Here is an 18,760-nt window from a genome sequence, read left to right as displayed (position 1 = left end):
AAAATTTTAAATTACAGTTTACATTCAGTATCATTTGTATCAGTTTCAGGTGTACAGCAAAGGCTAGACAACCGGCACCATACATAGTTACCACAATATTATTGACCATATTTCCCTGCTGTACTCACATCCCCATGACTGTTCTGTAACTGCCAATCTGTACTTCTCAAAAAATGTGAACGCTTCACAAATTTGCATGTCATTCTTACACAGAGGCCATGCGCATCTCCCCTGGACCCTCCTGATTTTAGTATATGTGCTGCTGAAGCAAGTACCACACTTTTCTTTAGAAATGTGTTTATCACAGGACTTAGCTTGTCCTATTTGAAACTTAGCAGGTTCTGCTTTCTCTTGTAGCTTTCTGTTCTATAAGGTACCTTCCCTCCTTGAAGGACAGAAACTATATCCTGTGTAACTTTGTGCTTTGCAGTAAGATGTGTACATTGAAGTATTAAAATATTCGCTAGTACTACTCACTCCTCATATATTAACTAGAAGCCCAGTGTAACTGAATGTCAACCTCTCCCTCCCCCGTGACCCATTGCCTGTCCGTGGCGTTCTCCCTTCATTCCAGGTCTCTCAGTGTACTTGTTCCTATTGCCTTTTCCTTCTGGTTAACGTCTCTGGGCCTTCTCTTCACCATATATTCCATCTGGCTATTGAGGTGACTACTAAATTGAAAGCCTAATTCAGACCTGGATGTTTACCTGTAACTATGAATGTTGTTCAGGTCAAAAGTTAAGATGAACTAGAATTGTGATAACTTGTGCCTTTTTAAATCTCAGTCTTCAGTTTGGGTTACCTTTTGATTCTAAAGTTGCTTGCGAGTCTTTTAACCTGTTTTGTTTTTTTTCAGGACTCTTGATTCTTCTAGAAAATATTTTGGGATAATCTAAAAACTTGTAAAACTTCTTTCCATAATTAACATAAATTAGCCTTATTTTTTGTTTCTTAATCTTATTTTACCATTTAAATACGTTGAAGAAATATTGATTATGGAAATTAATTTACTTTTGTCCCAACAGTGATATTGTGAGGAAGATTGATCAGTCTGAGTTTGAAGGCTTTGAGTACATCAATCCTCTTTTGATGTCTGCGGAAGAATGCGTCTGATCCTCGTTTCTCAACTGTGCATTTTGCTCGTGTTGCCATTTAATGCATGGAAAACTCATTACCAGCCTGGATATGATGAACCATTTGATATTTGCCAACTACAAAAAAGCGCTCAATATCTTGTATTTGTTGACTGTAAGAGTCAATTATTACATATAAATTTAACTATGGAAAAAAAAGAGACTAGTTTCCAGACAATCGTGTCAAAATTCAGTTTTACTGGTAGTCTAGCAGCCTACTGATGAGTAACAAAGTTGTCTTTTTCCTTTGAAGAAACTACTTACCACTGCTTTTAAAAAGAGTGTCTGTTGCATTAAAGCACGTGGTGGTATTACATCATAAGCCTCCCTGTGATTTTTGTCATACTTACTTTTAAGTATTTAATTTTGGAATAAAAAGATTAATTCAAAATATATTACCTGTTAGTGTATGAATTCTTTGTGTTTAAAAATTCAGCTGTAAATTTTATCATTGCCTTGGATAATTACTGATTTTTAAGGTAGCAATTGTTAAGTTGACTGGTAATAAAAGGTATTACTTGCTAAAAATTGGGGAATACAGATTCTTCTTGAGGAAAAAGTTAGGCACATTTTATTAAGAATCAGATTCCAAATCATTAGCTGTTTTTGAGTTCTTTTGTATATGAGGGGTTAGTTTCTGAGCTAGTCCCTTTAGCCAGAACTTTAGCTGGAATGTTAACAAATGTAGTTCAAAGGATCCACGATGTAGTTGAATGGAAAAGTTCTCAGTATATAGGAAGGAAAAATAGAAATTTAAAGGATATATAAAAAAAGTGCAATGGTAATATTTATTTCTTATTGGAGAGTAAATCTCACAGTTGCTTTTGTGATTTGATTAAATAAGGAGGCACTTATTACAAAACTTGTAAAAGCATTCTATTTATCTAATGGAGACGGAATGTATACTATTTGCCCTTATAATTTAGTATACAAGAAAAGAATTTACCTTCCAAACATACTTACTTCCTACCCCAAAACACATTATCCACACTTTTGGACCCTGTTTATGGAGTCTGCAGTGAAATCCATGAAAAATAATAAACATGAATAAGTGTTCAGGACCCACACATACACTCACATCACAGTCCCAACCACTTAAGCGAGTTTTTGTTAAGTAGGTACCACACGTAATACAGAATACAATACATTTCAGAGGCAGAGTTCTTCAGATTATGTTTTATTAATATTAGTGTTTAGGAATGTATTATGTAAAGGGATGCCAGGGATAGCATCCTTCTGTTATTTTAATTTTTTTTTTTAATGAAAAGGGACCTAAAAGTAACCACCATCATCTAAATTACTTATAATTCCCCAATCTTAGTAAAATTTAATTTTGGGGAAAGCTATTGAGTCTTCAGCTTAGAATTACTTAAAATTTGTAGGCATTTAATATCTCCTTTTTTTGGATATTACATTTCATTAGAAATACAATTTTCCCAAAGTTTCTGACCATGTACTCTTTTTATTTTATGATTTTTTAAAATTATTATTCTACAGAGTTTCTCTCTCTCATACAAACATCAATGTGAGAGAGCAACACTTATCGGTTGCTCCCCTTTACGTGCCCCGACCGGGGATCAAATGTGCAACCTGGGTATGTGCCCTTATCGGTTGCTCCCCTTTACGTGCCCCGACCGGGGATCAAATGTGCAACCTGGGTATGTGCCCTGCCGGGAATTGAACCCACCACCTTTTGGCACACAGGACGATGCTCCAACCAACTGAGCCACACCGGCCAGGGCCTGCCTGGCCATGTAGTCTTTTCTTTAAATAATTATGTCTGAAAGCAATGAAAACCTCAAAGGAAAAATGTTTATATCCACATGTTTATTTAAGAGGTATACATGTTTCTCTTAATACCTGGAACTTGTTTTTAAAAAAAAGCAGTATTCACTTCAATCATAAACTTACAGGAAATTCTGACATCTTATGATATGTTTATGATCTTGCTTTTAAGTGGTGCTGTTTCCCCTCGGGCATTATTTCTAAAAATTTAGAATGTGGAATAAGTTTGTTTAAAAACACATTACTGGGCCTACCTTAGAATTCTGTTGGGTCTTTGGAACATATTTTGAGGAAACTTTTGAGTCATTCTTTTATTTTTGTCCTGTGGTTAAATATTAGAAAGAGTACTCATGATAAAACATTTTGAGTAGAGGTAGGCAGTGAGTACTGTTTTACCTACTATTTTAAATACATTTTGAATGAATGACTTCCTCAAGTTAGATATCATCTCAAAAAAAATCCCATCAGTTTTCTATCAATGTTGCAAACGATAAGCATTTTTCTGTGATGAGGTTTTAGCCATTATTCAGGGTGGTCTTTAGTTTTTAATCCTTTTTTAAAATCTAAGATTTACTGTGTATATTTTATACAGAATTGCATTACAAATATGTTTCTAATTGTGTTCTGTATTTTGTAGTCTTTAAGTGCCATGTCAATCTTTTTTATATTATATAAAGTTCTCTGAAAATACTCACCAGGGGAAAAAGGCATTTGACAGTCAGAATGGTTGGAATTTTGGTGTTCTAAGAAAAAATTTATTTTGTATAAGCATGTGGTCAGATCATTTTATGTGGACGCAGCCTGAATTGGCTATCAGGTATTTTGCTTTATACATTTACTTTTAAAATTTTGTTTTGCTTTTGCCATGTAGAATACTGCCTTGGTCATCATAATGTAGTCTGTATTTGTGTACCTTTTTTTTTTTACTTTAAAATTTTAAATAAAATGTTTAATACCCATCAAGATTGGAATGTTTTTGATTATGTAACATATCAGAACCTTGTTTAAGATATATCACAATTTGTTCTAAAAGGAAAGTGAGAATTTTAGGATTTGGGATTTTGCTGTACTTCCAAAAGCATTCTGGTAGTGCTGGTGCCATATTATAGTCATTCACTCATAACATAGTCAGTATATTTTTAAACTTGCCCATCTATGTATCTCTTTTCTTAGAAAACAAATTAGTAAAAACAGATTCAGCTGAACACAGAGCATTTTAACTAGTTTTAAAACTGAAGGAAATTTGAACAGAACAGATTAATCCCAAATTATGTTCTACAGTGATCTATTGTAAAGTTCTAGAACTCCTTTCTCAGTTGTAGCTTAGTGTCCATATGTAAATAAGTGTGAGTCTGGTTTCCCACATTTGCCACTCTATTGTTTCTTTCCCTTCACAAAAATAATAAAATCTTAAGTGCCTTTATTTTTTTTTCTTAATTAACTTATCAGAAAGCTCTAGGGCCTAAAGCCACCAAAGGCTGATTTCATGAGTTTGTTATTTTATCTTTTAAAAAAAATTTTTATTGTTGAGAGTATTACAGATGTACCCCCTATTGGCCCCCCATTGCTCCTCTCTACCTGGATCTCAGTGCACCCCCAGGTGTTATTTTTATCTTAAGTTCAACTCTTTCTCAAAATGGAGTTAAAAGCAGTGTTATCAAAGTACTATCCAGACTATCCCCTGTACCAAATCATAAATATATTTTTCTTTGAGTTAGTAAAAGTCCAAAAACAGAGTCCAAAGAGGAGTTTGATGCTTTAGGGAAGTTTTGCATTAGGCATTTAGTCACTGGGGGAGCCAACCAGTCTCTCCCTGGAAGGTAAAGCCAGTCTCCTGTCTTTAAAATTCAACAGGTTGCTTTCTGGACAACACCCAACAATGAGCCATTTGCTGTATTTGATGGTCTCCCTTTGTAGAAATACCCTTCTCTGCTCTAGGACGTTAGTTAAAACCCAGATACTGGTAGTCTGAGCAGTTTGTACTCAGTCTATTGTTCTTGAATATACTTGGAATTTACTATGCATGGTGTTAAATAAGGCTAATAAAAAGACAACCTCTACCCGTGACATTCGAGATGGAAAATATACTGAGGAAGATGTTCGTCTTCACAACAAATAGTCCAGTGATAAAAGCCAAATAAATGCAGTAAAATGTGGATTATGTGGTTATGATAGTTTATCAGCTTCACCAATAAAATTTGTTTTACTTGACATGTAATTGATCCATGCTAGACATTTTTCAGGTTTATGGTACATTCCACAAAGCTTTCAGAATTCAAATATGTAATAAGAATAAAATCTTAAATGCCTGTATGTATTATATATACACTAAGGGCCCAGTGCACGAATTCGTGCACCTTGAACGGAACTCTGGGCTGCGAGGCTGTACTGGGTACAGGGGCGGGTCTTGGCCCATCCTCTGCATCCCCACCCGGCCCTGCCTGCCACAGCCCCTTGTCCTCTGTCTGCTGGTAGCCCCACTTCTGCTGCCGCTGCTCCCATGTGCTGACGGCACCGGCCCGCTGGTACCTGCTGACAACATGGAGCGATTGGGGCCAATGCCAGCAGCGGGTGTGAGCAGGGCCTGCTGCCCCAATCGCCCCTCAGGAGCAGAGGAAGGTGGAGAAGCCCTCGGGCGATCAGGGGTGGCAGTGCTGAGCGATCAGGGCTGGCACTAGGCGCTGGCAGCGGGTGCGAGCAGCGGCTCTGGCACTGGCCTTGGTACAAGCAGGGCTGGCACTGGCAGCAGGTGTGAGCGCTGGGTGGGACTGCAGCACGCAGGAACAAAGAATTTTCAGTAACCACCAGAGGCTCGCCCCGATGACAGCGACCAGCACCTCGCCTTGGTCTAGCGCACCCGCTCACCTGCTCCACCGTTCCACCATGGCTGATGCCCGCCATGTTCTGCACTCTTCCGCCTGCTGCCAACACCCACCATGTTCCGCGCATGCTCCCTGGTGATCAGCGCATATGTTCTGCACACGCTTCCTGGTGGTCAGCGCATGTCATAGCGACCGGTTGTTCGGTTGTTCCACCGTTTGGTCTATTTGCATATTAGGGATATATATATATATGATTATTTTTGGCTTTTGAGCTCAGAAATATGAATTGGATTTTACATGGAAATGGGAGAGGAAATTGTCCAATGCTTCTGCTTAGATTAGGTTTTTATACAATCCACCTCTGAAATTTATAATTAGAAAGAATCCAGCTCAGAATTTGAGAGTGACTCTCAGATGTAAAATGTGACCGCACAATTCACCTCCCTGTAGCAATTTGTGCCTTACAGGTATAACAGTGTCTTTTTATTCCAATTATGGAAGAAAATGGAATTACAAGTATCTAAGAATTAAGTGGCTATTTAGTGTGACCTTTCAAAGTATATCTGAAACTTATAACGTAAGACAGATGGACTCACTGAAATTGAGAGAGCTGTAACTCATTTTCACTGACAGTTTAGTCAGAAGCAAATGCTATTTGTGTAAGAAAGTCCATTGCAAGTCTCTACAAAATTCTTGAAAAAATTAGATGCTTTGGTTTTTTCCATAAAAGGGAAGTGCTGGGTTTCTAGAGGGATTGCCATGTAACGAGATTTAAAACTTACATGATATAAACTGTCTGCAATGTGGGTGACTGTCCTTGGTGACATTTTGCATTATACATAATATATTTAGGAGTACAATCATATAAAGGTAATTAAGTACAAGAGCCTATTTCTAGCACTGTGGCTCTAAGTACATTTTTTTTCTAGGAACTCTAGGTTTTTATTTTAAAGTCAGATTTTAAAACTTAAGGACTGTGGAAGGTATATGCATTTCTGAACAGTTTGACTCAAGTTTACCCAGTTTGAAACAATATGTTAATGAGGAAATCTGAATCAGTGTGCCAAAGACTTAATATACTGCTAAATTATTCTTACTTTAAGTTTAAATTTTTAATTCATGTATTTATTGGAGGCTTTACAATGTGTCTAGCACTATTCTGATTTGGCGGGATTTAGAAAAGTTTTATCAAAAGGAGTTTTTTATGTCATAAGGAACAAATCGCTCTAGGAAAGTTGGCTTAAGTTAAAAACAGAAGTCTGTTATCCCACTTAGGAAGGGGATATACCCAATGATTAAAATAAAAATTGCCCGATGGGTGTGGCTCAGTGGTTGAGCATTGACCTATGAACCAGGAGGTGAAGGTTTGATTCCCATCAGGACACATGCCTGGGTTGTGAACTAGATCCTCAGTCGGGGGCGGGCAGGAGGCAGCCAATCAATGATTCTCATCATTGATGTTTCTATTGCTCCCTCTCCCTTCCACTCTAAAATCAATAAAAATATATAGTTATTTTAAATAAATAAAATAAAAATTAACATTCTCACTCCGAACCGGTTTGGCTCAGTGGATAGAGCATCGGCCTGCGGACTCAAGGGTCCCAGGTTCGATTCCGGTCAAGGGCATGTACCTGGGTTGTGGGCACATCCCCACTGTGGGGGGGCGTGCAGGAGGCAGCTGGTCGATCTCTCTCATCGATGTTTCTAACTCTCTATCCCTCTCCCTTCTTCTCTGTAAAAAATCAAAATATATTTTTAAAAAAATTAACATTCTCCCCCAAGTAGTGGGGTCTGAAAAACATAGAAATGGGAGGCGAGCATAGTGTATCTGGTTTTCTCTCGGAATGGTGATTCTATCTGCTTCACCACCACCAGGGGCCAGTCTTGCTGTAATAAAGGTCAACGTTGCCAGTACCTAGTCCTCTAGGAGGCAGTGTATTCACGCCCGGCCGGTTACCAAGAGGTTCCAAGATTTTTACTAAAGTTGATCATCTGTGTTTTGATTTTACAGAACTATTTTTTAATTTAAAAATGTATTTATTTGTTATATTTCTTTTAAAATATATTGTTGATTTTACAGAACTATTAAAAGCCCATATACCATTTGAATTGCTCTTCTGAAGGAGAAATATTAAATGTGTTATCTGTGAGTGTGGCAAGTTCTCATAGAATCGCTTTGCCTTCTTTAACTGTCTGAGTGCTAGACCTTCCATATTTATAAAACACAAATGAGGACCTACTGTGTGCCCTGCAGTGGGAATATAACAAGCAGGAGTCTAGTCATGTCATATTTCATGCTGTCTGGGCAGTTTTCCATCTATGAAGGATACCTGTAGCTGCAAATAAAATCAGGGCTGATATGGATCATTTTAATATAGAGGAATTGGGTTAAAACAAAATCGAAGAAATTATCCACATTCTTTAGTTGTGGGACTTTCTATATTACATATTACATGGCAATAAAAAGTGTCCTTCACAGGTTGAACCCAGGAATGTTTGTAGACACTCGGACTGTCCATTAAAAACATGATTTCAGAAGAGTTTTCACTATGTTGCTGATGGGACCAAAATTTTGCCACCACCCTGAAGCTGTTTTTTGGGATATTGATTTTAAACTGTTTCTTAAGAAACAAAAGACTCAGAAAGAGCCTTTGCTAAACATACTCTTTCCTGCCCAAGAGATTCAGACAGGGAAACCTGCTTTAGGAAGGAGATCTTAGGATGTTCACTTTAGTCCAATTTGACACATGGTATTTTGTGGAAGAGCCACACTCAAGGGGCCAAAGAGCCGCATGTGGCTCGCGAGCCGCGGTTTGCCGACCACGGGCCCTAGGTTACCCCTGGCCCAGTTTCTGAGTCACCTAGCAAGGATTTTCCTGCCACATGTATTCAGCTCTTCCTCAGCTACCTGTAAATTGAATGGTCTCACTTATGAAATCTAATGCCCCATGCCTCCATTTCTCCTTTGTCCAAAATTTCTTATATACCTAATGTTGCCTCACTGGCTTTGGACTTTTTGTGGAATTATCATGCCTATATGAATTCTCCAGGCTCATGTAAACTTGGATGTTCTCCTGTTAATCTGTCTCTGTTAATTTGGTTATTAGGCCAGAATAGAGGAATTTAGAAGGTGGGAGAAAAAGTATTAATACTTTATAGCCCCCACATTGCTATTGCAAATACACTTTTGTACTGGAGGTAAATAGTTGAAAATCAGTTTACCAAGAAAAGGCATTTTCTTGGTAATCCCGTTGAAAATTAATTTCCACCATGCCTCAATTCCAGGCAGTAATTTACTTCATTGCCCAAAATAACTGGTTGTACAATGTGCTGCAAGTTGCATTAAACCTCACACCTTCTCCTTCACAGGTTTTTCATCAACAACTTTTTTAGATCTGTTGTGCTATTGACACCACTTTATAATCTGCGCATTGTCACCTGGTAGCGAGAGTAGCTAGGAAGTATGAAATGTGTCCACTTATAAAGTATTCTTTTTAAAAAAAATATATATTATTGATTTTTATACAGAGAGGAAGGGAGAGGGATAGAGAGCTAGAAACATCGATGAGAGAGAAACATTGATCAGCTGCCTCCTGCACACCCCCCACTGGGGATGTGCCCACAACCAAGGCACATGCCCTTGAACGGAATCGAACCTGGGACCCTTCAGTCCGCAGGCCGACGCTCTATCCACCGAGCCAAACCGATTAGGGCTTATAAAGTATTCTTAAAAATATAAGAGTTCCTTTTTGTATTTTGAAATAAGGGGGAAGCTTGGACCTTATAACTGTGAGGTTTGGTGTTTTTACTTCTGTTTGATTTTTAATGATGCCAAAGCAAGTTAAGTTTCCCCCCAAAAGTTGCATCTTGATGGTAGATCCAGCCCAAGGGAAATACCATGTGTGGAGTTTAATAGCCGACATAGGCCAGCACGTGCTGAACATTTTGCACGTCTCATTTAATCCTAACAAACCTCTGGCAGACTCTCCCACCCCAGAGCTGCTGAACTGAAGTCTTCGTAGGTGGGACCAGAGACCAGCAGCCCAGGCTGGTTTCAAGTTAAATCTTGAGAACTGCTAACCCGTATTGATATGTACTATTATCACCATCCAACAAATGAGAAAAAAAAAAAAAGATGTAGGGCAGTTAAGTAACTTAAACAAGGTCCATATGGCTTCAGTGTCTATTGCCTCTCAAGACAGTTTATATAAAGTTTGCTCTAAAAATCTCAGGCTCCTGAAAAATTACAACTGATGCCGTTTTATAAGCTCAGTCTTGCTAATTAACACCCCCCTCACAGACCTGTGGAATACATTTTTGTGGACAGTCCAGGGCCCCTTTCTCTCAAGTACTCAGAGCTGCCTATCAGAAGGCGCCCCTGTGTCCTCACACAGCATTTGGTGTGAGGCTGGCCAGTGAAATATGCCTGTGGCTGGCCTCCTCACCTAACTATGACTCCCTCCCCAAAAGACCAGGATGCTGCTGATTTCCAGGGAACTGGGATGTCTTCCGTAACATGCACAGACACCTCTAATTCACTGGGTGACTGCTGGGGCTAGTTATTTTAGAGACTCTGGAGTGAGTCATACCCAGACGCTGGCGACCATGCAGATGGGACCGCGGGAAGGTAGCCTGCCCTGCACGCCATTCCCGTTCTCCATTGCTCTCACCTTCCCTAACTCTACCTTTCCTGTGCTCACCGGGACCCCCTTCCTGGGTAAGTGATCACGGGCGTTGTCAGCCTACTCACTGCACTTTCCTTCCCCTTCTGACTGTCCCCTGAAGGCACTGCTTTTCCTGCACCCTTTCGAGTCCAGGCTGCACTTTCTCCTGGTGGTCCCCGAGACTCAGCATCCTCCTGGGTCCTGAATGCCTCCACATACCGCTGTTACTCCACCGGGGTATGCAAACCCAGCTTCTTCAGGGTCCATGCTAGGTGGCATGGCCTCTTTGTCACTCACCATACTCCTGCTGAGTCCATGTCATTTGAGGGAGATGTGGCACCTAGCTCACTGGACCACCCCTACAGCCTGCTCTCTGTGACAACTTCCGTGTCTCCGTGGACCAGGGATCTAACATCCAATTAAGCACCAAAACCTGTCCCTTCTTTCTGTTTTTTTTTTTCCTGCCACACTTGTTTCCACCTGAGGACCTCAGCACACGCTGTCCCCGTGTCTGTAGCACTCCCCCCTGTCCTCCTGTCTCAGGGAGGGCAGCTTCTATCCCTCAGGCATGTGCGTCACTTGCACAGAGAGGACAACTCAAGGCCACATGATCTGGTGGGTCCCTCCACTTTTCTCTGTCATTGCCCTTTATTTATTTTCTTCACAGCATCTCTCACAATGTGTAATGATGGATTTGCTGGTTTGTTTTGTTATCATCTGTCCCCTCCACCAATCTGTATGTTCCATGAGAACAGGGGACCTGTCGATTTCATTTGCTATTGCAGTCCCAGCCCCTAGAGCAACGCTTGGCACACAGATATAAATAAATGAATAAATAAATGAGTGAATGAATGACCGTTGGCTCTGTACTTTGGAAAGAGAGCTCCCATGGGTTTGTGGCTTCCCCATGAGTAGAGGTTGGCAGGGAAATTTTCACTGCTCCAGCAGCGTTGGGGCTAAGGAACCGGTATTTTTAATAGACCATGCAGATGATTCTCATGCTCTAATAAAATTTGGAAAACTTCACTAAGGAAAGGCCTTCGCCCACACACTAAATGCTGGCGTAGGCCAGAGAAACTTTTTGCTGTAGTCGGGAAGGTGAGTCATCCTGGGGTTTTCTGGGATTCCCCAGCCCTGATGCAAAGGGAAGCTTTTAGAGAAGGGCCCCAGTTGCTCAGGTAATAGATGTAAAGCAAGAGGAAGGAGCCTCCTGAAATATTGTAGAGACTGAAAAGCATAGACTGGTTTAGTTGATTGTTAGTTTTCTGGGCAGGAGAATTGCAGATTCGCCTGAAGACAAAGGCAATTCTTACATTAACCAGGTGAACATTATTGAAAATCCTCAATGGCAGCACATTTTGTACTTTGAAGATGGATTTGGTTCTCAGAAATACTCAAAAGCCACTAAGAGTCAAGTTTAATGTAGGTGGCAAATCTGGGAAACAATTTTCTAGAATTATGAACTTTCTTCCCCCAACCTCCACCCCCTGATGGAGGAGCCTTTGACAGGATGACTTCTTGTGACGACTTCTGGAGGTCAACAGGACGTATTGCTCTTTCTCTTTAGCCCACAGAGGAAGACTTTAGTTCTTCTCAGGGTAGAAGACTCAGAAAACATTTTTTTCCCCTCCAGCACCATCATTCCTATGCTGGGCCCTTTGTCTGCATTGAGCCCACTTGAGGTAACTCAGGTGCTTGCTACGGACCAGGGGTCTGGAGGGTCTAGTTTTAAAGCTCCTCCAAGCTTCCAAGAACCCAGAAGAATAATCAATGAGTTCTATACTCCAGGTCTTTGTGAGAGGATTTCCTAAGGTTGGAGTAGTGGGGATGAAAAGAGAGGTGTTGCACATCTGGTTTAGAATCCTTGGCCCTTGAAGCTCACATGACTGCAGGTGCTCACCCCCCAGGCCTTTGGGAGTCCTCATGTGGGCGCTACGATAGATAGCAGACTCCTCCTTCCTCTCTCACCACCTAATCCGTGCTTAACTCCTTTACCACAGGAGTAACTACTATTTTAATCTCTCACACCATCTCTGCTGCTAAGATGGATAAAGGAAACAGAGGCCTTCTGGGGTTAAAGAAAGGAAGGAAAGAATCAGAATGGCCTTGCTTTTGCTTTCTGTTTGTTTTGCTTTAATGTGTTTATTTCTAAATTTCTTTTAATACAATCAGACGTCTTGCATTGTGAGGGTTAATATCCTATGGCTACATCTCCAGGTCTACATTTAAGATTCATGCTCTCCCTGCTAGCACGATTCTTGGGCCTTTGGGACCTATGAGAACATCTGTCTCCTTCTGAAACCTTGCAAAGTCCCCTTCTATTAAGTTTGTTTGGCTAGAGCCTGTGTCTGATTTCTCCTTCCCAATTTCCTGTTTGCTTCACCCTCTGACACCAGGCAAAGAGATGTTATAAATGATGGTGGAGGGCACTGCACTATTGCTTTTTGTGTTGCAGGTGAAGCAGGTGTAGGTGTGAGGACCTAACTGTCATTTCTAACACCATCTACTCATATGAAAGATGGATACAATCTATAGAAATATCTTCTATGTTTCAAACAAAGGACATATATGCAAACCAGTGGACTTGGTGTTACCATGGAAACAGTCTCTATGCGTATGCATGAGTGGTCATAGACATCACACACACAGAGGCAATGGCCTGGGGCATTCTCTCCATAATAACCCTCTTGGGGCTTTGGTAAATCTCTGGCCACACTAAGTATTACTTAGGGTAGGCTACACCGCTCTAACAAACAGCCCTGTAAGATGATGGTGGTTTTTGGTCTTCTTCTCCTAACAGTCCAGGACAGGTGCTCTGAGTCCGGAGTTGGGAGGGACCCAGGCTGATGGTGGCTCTGCCATCTTCAAACCACAGGAAGGGGAAAGGCTGGGAGGCCTAGTTGTGTGGGAGGTGGTACGGCCCATGCATGGGAGTAAATCGCTTCACTTAGACTCACAGTGGTTTGGCTAGAACTCAGTCCTGTGGCCTTTCCTAAAGCAGAGGAGGCTGAGGAATGAATGTCAGCCCGCTGTGAGCCCAGGAAGAAGAGGCAGATTGTGGTGGCCCACCAGCCGCCTCCACTGTGCTGCGGGCAGAGTTTCCTTCAGACTGAGTCTAATCAGATGAGAAACCCCGATGGACCATTAGAGGAGCATCAGCATCTGTTTCAGGCTGAGATGGATCAGGCGGGAAGTTCTGAGCCAACACTCAGAGAGTCACCACCACATCCTCCTCTTGGTTCTTGGGGGCTGCTGCTGCATGGCCTGGTTTGACATCCCCCCTGATTCCTGGCTCAGCTGGACTCCAGCTCCCTCCATTGTTCCCTCCTGTGCCCTGCTCCAAGTCTTAGGACCCGGCTCAGGCCACGGTCCATCCTGCTACCAGGATCTGCAACCAGGCTTCCTGGTTCCTTATGCAGCTGCCTGCTGGACTCCTTCGCTTTTGGCTCATGTGTCTTGTGAGTTCTCTTTGGTTCCTCCTAATGTGGACAACAGCGTGGGGCTTGGAGTCCCCATCCTGATGCCCCAGGCCCAGGCCACTGCCTTCTATAACCTTCCCTTGGCTTTAGCACGTTGGTCTCCTCTTTTGTTTCTCTCAACTCCATGCTCCCTTCCTCCTGGCTGAGGGCTGGTTTGGCTTTCCTGAAGCCGTCCCTTTCATATTCAAAGACACTTACCTGTTGCTTCCCCAAACTCCAGACTGCATCTATGTTAAGGGTCTGGGGCCTCATTTTCTGGATCTCACCTTCTCCTCCCTGTGTGGAACTCTCTAAGCTGGAAATCTTCTGTGGCTCAGGCAATTCAGAAAACACACAGATAAAACATACTCAGTAAGAATCCTTCACTTGTCACTTAATGTATGTCAACAGCCTTGTAATAGAATTTTTTATGTAGGTGATTTGCCACCACCTTCCCCAACTAAGTTGACAATCCTTGGTCTAGATTTAATGAATATTTTATTATGTCTTAATAAACTATCCTGGCCCATATATACTTCTTTGTCTACTCCACAGCACCTAGCACAAACAAAGCACTCACTATCAATACTAGCTGTTCCCTCATCCACTTATTATTTTAAGGGAAACTTTTTTTATAGTGAAGATTTAGATGATTTAAAATATTGGCTACTCGGCCCTTATACTACCAGTAAGTATTACAAATGAAGCAATGATAGAATGGATAAATACATAGCACTAGTGAGGAGGTTATATCCAAAACTAAAGAGAAAGGTGGTTTAAAGGCTACACATACTAGAACAACATAAAGCTAGATATCTGCTATACTGATCTGAAACTTGCTTTGTCCTTGTACCTAGAATTTGGCTTCACCATGTTTTTAAGAGCATTATAACTACATTTTGAAATGAGGATCTGTCTTCATAGAAAAATATGGCAGCTATAAAGAGAAATATCATGTATGCAGGCTAAAAGTTGGCCTGACCAAGAAATTCTTTAGAGACTCATTTATTTATATCTTTTGGCAAAGCAGACCCGAAGAAGGAATGGTAAGTTAAGGAATGATAGTCGAAATTTGAAAAAGAAGATCCGCTAGGTAGGAAACAAATTCTTCGTCACAGGATGGTTTCAAAGGAAAGGTTTGACTGAAGCCTGCACTGTTGTACCCATAGCTACCTACCCACCAGAATGTGGCTCCGTGGAGACCGCTGCACTAAGTATAGAAAGACAAGTTGAGTGGAAGATGAATTATGTAAATTTACATTGACTGAGGATCCTGTTGGAGCATTTAGGAATTTTGATTATTAAAAATAAACCTAGGATTTTCTTACATTCAAAAGCAATGAAAAGATGAATGCTAATTTGCTATAGTCTTAGAATGACATCTGGATCAGCCCCAAAAAAGCATTATTAACATTACAGTAAGTTCTTGTCAAGGGGGGGGGGGGGGAAGGACACTTATGTAATACCCTTTGTAATACTTTTAGCGAAAAAAAAAATTACAGTGTTACTTGCAGGTAACAGCCATTTTGTGGACATGAGAGGAAGTATAAAGTGTTTTAAACTTAAAGTTTATATTTTAATTTTTGTTCATAAAAAGAACGAATGGTACCAAACATGTCACACTTTTCATAAACCTGTTAACATAGAAGCCTGAAATGTTCTCTGCTCCATGTGGAGCGGTTTTCTCATTTTAAAATATAAACCTGGCTTAAAAGCAGAGGATTAGAAAACAACAAAGACCAGAAAGCCACTCGCTCTTCTAAAAGAAAACCTTTTCTGCTTATGCTCAAAGATGGGCCATCGAAATAAACACCTGAATAAGGATGCTTAGCCTGACTCTACACATTTAGCAATTTGATAAGCTCGGGCTTACTGAGATTGTTAACGAAAGCAAAATGAAACTGGTATTTAACATTTTTCTTCGTGAGACATTTCTCAACACGTAATTTAACATGCTGTAATTTTAAATGAATCTTTCTTTCCCTACTCAGACACATTGGGAATGCAGCTAAGTTGTTCCATCGCCCGCTCACTGAACAACAACAACAAAGGACATTTCTTGCTACATATCAGAAAGGTGAAGGGTGTACCACAAAGGCAGCACAATTCACAGGGAAGGTTCTTTTTTTCACTCACCAATATCATAGCACTTGGAGTAAATGAGGGGAAAGCCCTGTTATAGCAGAGTCAGAAACCTGTGTGCATATAAAATACCCCACGTTTATCACCACTCTTAATTCCCAAGTATGTCTATTTTAACAATCTACAATTCCGGGGGGAAGACCCAAGCCTTTTTCCCAAGGCAGACCTGTCAGGACTTGTGCTAGACTGAGAACCCCTGTGTAGACGGACAAAGGACAGCTTGAGGATACCGGGTGTCCCTATTTAGCACCGACACAGCACTTTCGTCTGTAACTGTGCCTTACAAACATTAGCTAATTAGGAGGCACCACAGCCCTGCAAGGTATTTAGCAGGACGCAGAGATGAAAACCTACAAGCCACGCAGCCAGGATGCATAAATCACGAAGTGTTAAATCAACATGACCTGAAAACCAGCGGGGCTCCCTCCCCCTTTTCTTGCCAGGGCTGTCTTGTTGGAAAGGCAGGAAGTTAGATGTTGTGCCGAGTGATGGTGGGGGTGGGGGTGGGGAGATGTCTGGGTGGGAGAACACAGATGAAGTTCTAAGTATCACATTTGCAAAGGGGAAATGTTCTACTAACGCAGGGAACAGGCGTCAGGGATATAACCCTTTTAGACGCACCTCAGAGAATAGGAAATCAATGCAGTGTTTAATTAATCTGCTGCAGACTGACTTCCCATGGAGGAGCCCCAGCCTGGACCGTGCCCCGCTGGGAAGTCGGACAGTGCACCGCTGGAGGGCCTAGGAAGGCAGCGAGTGGCCAGTGGTGCCACCGGCCATTTTTTGTTCTTTTGGGGGTGGGGGAAGGCATGGTGTCTGCCCTGTGATCCGACTGCACAGGCTTTGCTCACCTGCTCTAGGAAAGAGGTCTCAACAGGTATCAGCATTACACCTCAATGAGTGGGATCCGGTCAGTAGCTTTGAGAGGAGGGGATGGAGAGCCATTCAGAAGAGTCTTCGGTTAGGGCTCTGGGTGAAGAAGACTGCGATTCTCAAAGCCGGTGCTAGAAGACGAAATGGACACAAAAGTGCTTCAGTGCAGAGTAAATGCTCAGTGGATTGTAGTTGTCTCCTGACCACCCCAGGCATGCTGCAGATAGGGGGCAGGGACAGTTCTGTCTCACCCCCAGGAGGTCTGCCACCATTAGAAGCAGTTCTGGGGTCAGGACGCATGTCAGAGGCCTTCTAACAGCCCAGGTCGCTCTGTCCAACACGGTGGCCATGAGTCGCATGTACTATTGAGCACTGGCAGTGTGGCTCTTCTGAGCTGAGCTGTCCCTGTAAGCTGCTCACCAGATTTTGAAGATTTCATTTTTAAAAAGAGTCTAGCTTGGCCTGTGTGGCTCAGTGATTGAATGTTGACCTATGAACCAGGAGGTCACGGTTCAGGGTACATGCCCAGGTTGTGGGCTGGATCCCCAGTGGGGGGCATGTGAGAGGCAGCCAGTCAATGATTCTCTCTCATCATTGATGTTTCTATCTCTCTCTCCCTCTCCCTTCCTCTCTGAAATCAATAAAAAAAAAAAGAGTCTAAAATATTTTATTAATAATTTTAATGTTTATTACATATTGCAATGAGAATACTTTAGACATATTGGGTTAAATGAAGTATATTCAAATTAATTCTACCTCTTTTTACTTTTCTAAAATGTGATTATGAGAGACTTAAAGTTACATACTGAGCTTCATTTGTGGTTCAGTTATGTTTCATTTACCTCCATAATTCTCAGTATGTAACATGGCTCTCAAATATCTTGGCTCACACACTTGATCAGTTTTTAAAAAGTTTGAGAATGCACCCCCCAAATACATATTTTTCTTGTTTATAAGTACACATTATATACATTATAAAACATACAAAAATAGAAAACACACATGAATAGAGGTTCTAGCATCTTCTTCCCATACCCCAATGATCACCACATGTACCCCAAGGGTGTGTACATGCCCCTTTTGAAATTGCTACCTTAGAAGTGGCTGTTGGCCCTAGCCAGTTTGGCTCAGTGGTTGGAGCGACGTCCTGCGAACTGAAGGGTCCCAGGTTTGATTCCGGTCAAGGGCACATGCCTGGGTTTTGGGCTCAATCCCCAGTGGGGGTGTGTAGGAGGCAGTCGATCAATGATTCTCTCTCATCATTGGTGTTTCTATCTCTTTCTCCCTCTGCCTTCCTCTCTGAAATCAATTAAAAACAAAAAGTAGCTCTTGAAGCAAAGGACCCACTTATCACACTCCTACACTCCTTTGGGGAGTAAGGGAACTGGATGATTATAATTCGAGAGAAACAAAATTACCAGGAAAGTTGTAACAATATTCAGATTACACAAGTACAACCAAAGTAAAATATTACAAATATAACAACACAAGTTAAAAAAATTTATAAAAGGCTGACAATAGGCTCCCCTGTGTTTCAGCTGCAGAACTGCACTGGAGGGTGGGCAATGGAGGAGGGGCCAAGTGGGAGACAATGAGATCTAGTCCGGAAGCTAACTCTTCATAGAACTTTACAGAAGGATAGGAAGATGTCAATTGTTTGAAGCAAAGATTACAGGGGTGGGACCAAGGCATGCCCTCGGTGCTGTTTGGTACCTTCGTCACTCACCACCAACCCCCATGACAGTGAAGAGGGACAGGCTCCGGGTTTCTAAACGTTTATACGAGGAGAGGGAAAGGAAAGTGCCAAGAAATAAGGAAGTGGAGAAGGAGCCCTTGCCCATTTTCAGATTCTATGAGCAGGGGCATGGAGTCCACTTGATGTG

At 41.6% G+C, this 18,760-nt stretch overlaps 1 protein-coding gene and 1 non-coding gene across 7 annotated transcripts in view; one reads left to right on the top strand and one right to left on the bottom strand.

Annotated features, from left to right (window-relative positions):
- PRKCI (protein kinase C iota) overlaps positions 1-3,881 on the top strand; it is a 67,227-nt gene extending 63,346 nt beyond the window's left edge. For 5 of the 6 annotated variants that reach the window (XM_023753897.1, XM_014455958.2, XM_006088893.3 and 2 more), the window contains one exon: positions 1,026-3,881. Coding sequence is in view for 4 of the 6 variants with exons in the window: in XM_006088893.3 (XP_006088955.1) it covers positions 1,026-1,113 (88 nt within the window). In the remaining 2 variants the exon portion in view is untranslated. The remainder of the gene's footprint in view (positions 1-1,025) is intronic. The other variant, XR_002829312.1, reaches the window with a different exon arrangement.
- Positions 169-275, bottom strand: LOC111826079. Its single transcript, XR_002829324.1, has one exon. It is a non-coding gene; the product is annotated as a U6 spliceosomal RNA (small nuclear RNA).
- Positions 3,882-18,760: the final 14,879 nt, after the last annotated feature.

The sequence above is a fragment of the Myotis lucifugus genome, unplaced genomic scaffold (assembly GCF_000147115.1).
Source record: "Myotis lucifugus unplaced genomic scaffold, Myoluc2.0 scaffold_53, whole genome shotgun sequence".
Taxonomy (NCBI): domain Eukaryota; kingdom Metazoa; phylum Chordata; class Mammalia; order Chiroptera; family Vespertilionidae; genus Myotis; species Myotis lucifugus.
The sequence above is the reverse complement of the archived record's forward strand: the minus strand, read 5'-3'. Positions and strand labels throughout refer to the sequence as shown.